Source organism: Gracilinanus agilis, chromosome 4 (assembly GCF_016433145.1).
Source record: "Gracilinanus agilis isolate LMUSP501 chromosome 4, AgileGrace, whole genome shotgun sequence".
Classification (NCBI taxonomy): Eukaryota; Metazoa; Chordata; class Mammalia; order Didelphimorphia; family Didelphidae; genus Gracilinanus; species Gracilinanus agilis.
In genome coordinates this window covers 520,898,637-520,904,636 of record NC_058133.1, presented here as the reverse complement: position 1 = coordinate 520,904,636, position 6,000 = coordinate 520,898,637, and the positions used below count along the sequence as shown (strand labels likewise).

Sequence of the window (6,000 nt, the reverse complement as noted above, 5' to 3'; positions counted from 1 at the left end):
TCCCTCCTTCCTTCTCTTCCTCCCTCCCTCCTTCCCTCCCTCCCTCCTTCCTTCTCTTCCTCCCTCCCTCCCTCCCCTCCCTCCCTCCTTTCCTCCCTCCTTCCCTCTCTCCTCCCTTCTTCCTTCCCTCCCCTTCTGTTCTTTCTTGCTCCCTGGCCCTCTGGAGGAGAGATGGGCTTGCTGGGGAGGGATTTTAGCTGGGCTGTTCCTGGCCCAGCAGACTGCTCCTGAATGGCTTTGGAGGCAAGCAAGAGACAGAGGTTATGAACAAGATTTCCTGGGGCAGGAAATGGGGAATTGGTTGATTTGTGTGGCTTGTAGACTTTCAGCAGCCTGAATAGGCTCCTGCGTCCTCAGACCTTACTGAATCGGGGCACAGGGGGAGGGGCCAGGAGCCCTGGGAAGGCAGCCGAGGTTCCCCCAGATCAGAAAGCTCCACCATGCTTGCTAAGTTTGGGGAAGCCCGTCTGAGTTCCATGTGCCCCCTGAAAGAAAGTATTAGCAGATCAGCTGGATGCTGTGGCAGAGGCAGTATTCACAATTTCTGCTTCCCAGGCTTTCAGCATTGTCATTGGCATCCACGGTGCAGACAGGGCCCTGGTGCTCATCAAGGCATCTCTCAGGGCTCGCCAATGGCAACTTGAAAAGCATCGAAGGCAAACCTTCTGCCCCATTTTAGAGCCGGTTTCTTCGCAGACGTAGCGCTGGTAAAGGCTGCCCTTAGAGACGTGTGCCTGAAGTCACGGCCCTCTTTCCTCTGCTGACAGGAACAAGCAATCGAACGTGAGCATGAGCGGGATGAGTTTCAGCAGGAAATCCAGAAGCTCGAGGACCAGCTGAAGCAGCAGCCGCCCAAGAGCCAGCCTTGGGGAGAGCCTCGGGACAGCAAGGTGAGAGGCGCTGGGAGGGAGGGCGGACGGATGGCCGGGCCGGCGGGGCAGCACAGGCTTCGCCTGCCTCCAATGATCTCTCTCTTTTTTTCTTTCCACAATCGTGAACATGGCAGAGCTTTGAGTTGAATCCTGAGGTATGGATAACGTAGTGCGGGCTCTGGGTTCCCGTCCCCTCTGCTTGTCACATAGCCGTTTGGTCTCCTCGGCCCGCTTGTTTCCTGGTTGGGGTTTCTGCTTCGCTTCGTACGTCTAGGCCCGCCGTCCCCAGTGCCTCTTCCTTGCTCCCCAGCCCCGCTAGCACCGCTGCCACCACCTTCTTTGGCTGATGTCCCCATCCTCATTGCCTTCATCTCATTTTACCCGAACCCTGTGTGGGCAACACTGACACTAGCCACTGCTCCCTGCCAGGCATGAAATAACAGCATCGGCTTCTCCCTCGAAATCCCGTTAGTCCTTCATGGTCCCATCATCTGCCTCTGCTGTAGGGGCTTGGAAAGTTGAGGAAGCAGAGCAGTAGGGAAAAGTCTGGGGACGTCGTCGCCTCGTGGGTGTCAGGCTTTGGAGAGAGAAATACTTTGGACTTCTGGTGGGAGGTTAGCAGGCCCAGGGAACTTTCTCCGAGGGGGTTTTGCCCTTGAATTCCACATTTCTGCGTGCCCTCGGGCCTGGCTAGCTGTAAAGTGAATACATCCACTGGGTCATTAATGCCCTTTAGCCTCCAAGAGTCCCTAACACAAGCTCTGTTTTGGGGTCCTCCTTTGACCGAGGCTCCTCATTAGCTCAACTGGAAGAGAGTTTCATGTCCTGTCTGTGGGAGGCTCCCAGAAGGGTCAGCCCAGCCTTTCCCTTCCTGACACTGTAATTCACTTGTGAACACTCCTGTCTTCGTCTGGCTGGCAGCCTTAGCCTTTCCTGGAGCCCGGAGCCCCCTGGCAGTCTGGGGAAGCCCCCGGGCTTCAGATAAACTTGAGAGTTCCGAGGGCATCGTTCTATTGAACGGCGGCCCTTGTGGTTCTTTAAAAACCCAAGTCCTTGGATCCCAAGTGAAGAATTCCTGTATTCAGAAGGGGGTACATATTCACAGACACATGGAAAAAGAATCTTGGGTTTCTTTTTTTTTTTATTATTCTCTTAGTTGATGCAGCCTTCCTGGCAATTAAAGTTTGATCTCTTCCTGGGGACAGAAGTCAGTTGGGCTCTGCTGGGATTTCTTATCCAATTAGGGTGGAGAAGAGCCCTGAATTTGGAGTCAAAATCTGTATTCAAATTCTGCTGTTACTCCTTATCATACTCTGTGACCGCTACGTCTCAGCCTCAGTTTCCTCGTGTGACATTAAGGGACTTAGAGGGTTGTTAGGTAACACAGTGGAAAGAACACCAGACCTAACAGGATTCAACTCTGACCTCAGGCATATCCTAGCTGTGATCCTGGGCAAGTCACTTTACCCTGATTGCCCAGCCCTTGCCGCTCTTCTTAGAATTGATACTAAGACTAAGGTGGTGGTGGGGGGGCTTAAAAAAGGAAACAAAGAGGCTTTTGATATTTCCAAAGGAAATTTGGAGTTTGTTTTTGCAGAGTATATATATATATGTGTGTGTGTGTATATATATATAACCTTCTTAGGCTAACTCCTCCCAAATGTAAAAGGTGACCTTTTTCATGTGAGCAGCAGTTACCTATAACTGTGAAGAGGCCCGTCCCTGCTTCTGAAACGGAAAAAAATATATGTCCTTTGCTTTTCTCAGGTCGAATCTTTACAAAGAAAATTAAGAGAAAAAATTGATGAATTAAATGAATTGGTTATAAAGAAAGAGCTAGCAGAAAGACAACTCCTAGCCCAAAAAGATGAAATAAAAAACCTAGAGGATGCTAATGCAGAAATCCGAAAAAAAGTGAGCTGGCTTGAAGAAGAATTGGAGAAACAGAAGAAAATTGGAAAAGAATTGAGACAAGTAAATAAATCTGTTTTCCTTATTACTGGAATGAATGGGCTCGAGGCACCTCGCGTCAGTGATGGACACTGAGGCGTCGTCCTCCGTTGAGTCTCCTTGAATGAGAGGGTCTCGGTTCTGTCTTCTTACCTTGCGTGGACCAGGACGCCATGCTTGCAGAATTCTCTCTCTCCTGGACGTTACAAGGTCCGAAGGAGATGGGATGTGCTCACCTTGTGCATCTCTTGTAACCTCTGTTTCTCTGGTGCCCTAAGGGTGGCACAGGACCTGTTCCTGCGCTGAGATTGGTCATCTGTTGAGCTCCCATTTCAGCTCCTGGGCTAGACATTTCCTTTGTGATGGCTTTTACGTCCATCTAGGATCTCGGGAGGTCTGGAATGTTGTTCTAGTTGTGGAAGCTTTGAAGACTTAGGCAGAGTCTGGGCGACTGTCCTTTACATTCGCCCTTTATTGTTTGTAAATTGGTCAACCACGTGGCTTTTGTTCAACGCTTTTCATCTTCCTCTTAGAGTATGGCTGTCTACAGAGGGCATGGTGGTGAGACACTAAAGCTCCCCTCACAAGTATCCTTCGGGGCCTCATTCCTCCTAGGTTAACTGCCTGCCTCAGGGTCCTGATTGAATCTCCTCTACATGCCCTTGTATAAAGGGGGGAAAATGGTTGGTTGAATATTAAAACAGACTAGTTGCCAGCAATTGAATAAATATCAATTCTAAAATGATTTTTAGCAACTTATTTATAAAATATAGGAGAGAGTGAAAGGAGAAGAGGGCAGGGTAAGAGATCCAGCTTAACGAACTAGATTATGTGCTCAAGTCCTGGCTTTACTCCGGCAGGACTCCAGAGGCCCCAGCCGGAGGGCCTAAAGTCAGTTAACAAGGGGTTTAGCCATAGGGCCGCCTCCCAGTCAAGGGACGCTATTACCTCCGTGGAAGCTAAAGAGGGGAGTCTTTTTTCACCCACCATGTGGTAGTTCTAAGGAAGAGATTTAAGAACAGTCTCGCCAAGTCCAAGGTCTCAGCCAGAGCTCCTCCAGGTCCAGTTCAAGGCCGAAGAGAGCCAGCTCCCCGGAAGTTCTTGCAGTTTATTAAGACCATTTCTTTCTTCCCTTCCTGTGCCTTCCTCCCATTTCACGTGTACCAATTACAACAAAGGCTTTACTTAGGACCGCCCAGGGGGCAGTCAGTCAATTCTGATCTGTCACCCACTCTTGCACAGGTGGGTCACAGACCTCTCCCACTTGAAGATTAAGTGGTGGTGTTTATGCTTTGGGTGATTACAAATAGAAAAGGGTAGGGTAGGATTAATCCCATTTTCACACTTGGTTGGAGTCCCAGAAGGCTGTCTGCTGATTCTTTCATGGAATGAGATGCCTGTTGAAATGCTTTTCATTATTTGGGTTGTCCTTTCCAACTGCCTGACATGCCTTGGTTGGATAAGAACCTGCCCCTTTTCCCATGGCCCCCACCAGCCGCTTCTTTTCCCTTTTAGAGCAGCTGCCCTCAGTGTTTAGGGCCTGTGTCTGTTCTGAAGGAATGATACAATATCATGAGCCTCATTTCTGCTATTCCTTTCCCATTTTCCTAGCAAATCTTACCAAAGAATTCTTCCCAGTGTAATTTCTGTTTGGGGCTTTATGCCCTTCCACTGATCTGCTGGTTTGGGTACCTTTTGGATAGGCACAGTTGGAAGGTGAGTGGTCAGCGCTGTGCTGGCTGGGGCTGTCTTTGACCCAAGGGCTTGGATTCCTCATTAACTCCCAACTGCCTTCCCTTCTTTGGTCAGGATAAAGAGGCCTTGCAGGAGCAGCAGATGAATAACTTGATCCAGATTTCCACATTACAGTCAAAACTGGATGAAGCAAAACATTTAAAACCTATTCAGGGCAGCCCGAGTGAGGAGGATCTCAGGGAACAGTTAAGAGCAGAGCAGGCTGCTCTCCTCATCAAAGCGAGAGAGGTGAGCAGAAAGAACATGGGTAACTGGGGAGGGCGCCCATCTGCCCGCAGCCCTTGGAATGCCTGATAATGGGCCCATTGGTGGAGCCTCCTTTATTCTGGCCGTGGCAGAGCCTTCGACAAGGCCACGACACATCACAGTCCTGGGGGTGGTGGGAGAAGGGTGTCACACTCCCAGTGCAGCCTCAGTCATTCTGGCTGTGGCAAAGCCCTCAAGAAGGGTCATTCTGGCTGTGGCAGAACCTTCGACAGGGCCACCACACACTAACATACTTGGGGAGGGTGGAGTCCCGGGGACTCGGGTTGGGCGCAGCCTGGGGCTGCAGGTCACCTGGGCCTGCTGAGTGTCGTGGCCCCCGACTCACCGGGAACAGAATAATGCCCTTTCTCTTTGGGACTCCATCCAGGCCCTGCTTTACCACGGCGCTGTGTTCTTGCTTCTGTGTCCTAGGTGCGGAGCTTGGAGGAAGAGCTAGGAGAACTTAAGAAGAATCTGACAAGTAAAAGTGAGGAAATTGTGCAGCTGAACTTGGAATTAGCTCTTCAGAACCGCCAGATCAGCGGCAGCATCCAGGAGCTTTCTGCAGAGAATGCCGACTTGAAGGTAACCTCAGAAGTAACCTTGTGCTGGGCAGGTCCAGCTGCAGGGCCAGGCCTGCTAGCATGGCATCTTCCAACTTGGGTGCCAGACCGTGCCTCTGCTGTGCGTAATGGCGGCACACTGATTCTCTACTCGCCAGCCCCTCGGAGGGGAAGAGTGGCGTGCCCTGAGGCCAGATCTGGGCTCTGCCATTTCTTTTAGGGGGAATTGTGAGCAGGTCAGTTCTTGGGCAGGCGGGCACTGCCAGCCTCACAGGTGGTCCTGGGCATCCAGAGTTGTTAGCATGGATTCAGCCTGCAGTAGGCATGTGGCCCGCAGTGCTAGGGTCTAGGCAGACAAGGAATACCAGCTGGAGGCGTCAGCTAAGCTGAGCGCGTGGGAGGGAGAGAAGAGGGTCAGGGCCCAAGTTCTCTGTGCAGCGGCGGCAGCCGTGGGAAGTCACCTTGGGCCTGCTGTCCCACCTGAGGACAAATGAGATGACCTGTGGGCAGCCGCGGGGGAATCTAGTAGCTGTGCAGTTGCTTGGAGAAGAATTCGCAGTTTACATGGAGTTTTTGGCTTGCCACCTGTGCAGCATTCATAGACACCATAAGCT

The 6,000-nt window shown here is 51.2% G+C and overlaps 1 protein-coding gene across 1 annotated transcript in view; it reads left to right on the top strand.

The window, feature by feature from the left end:
* The window catches only part of PCNT (pericentrin), a 104,303-nt gene that overhangs the window by 60,182 nt on the left and 38,121 nt on the right, over nt 1-6,000 (top strand). Inside the window, exons 25-29 of the mRNA XM_044675701.1 lie at nt 768-890; nt 1,007-1,027; nt 2,640-2,846; nt 4,632-4,805; nt 5,256-5,408. Of these exons, the coding sequence (XP_044531636.1) occupies nt 768-890; nt 1,007-1,027; nt 2,640-2,846; nt 4,632-4,805; nt 5,256-5,408 (678 nt within the window). The remainder of the gene's footprint in view (nt 1-767; nt 891-1,006; nt 1,028-2,639; nt 2,847-4,631; nt 4,806-5,255; nt 5,409-6,000) is intronic.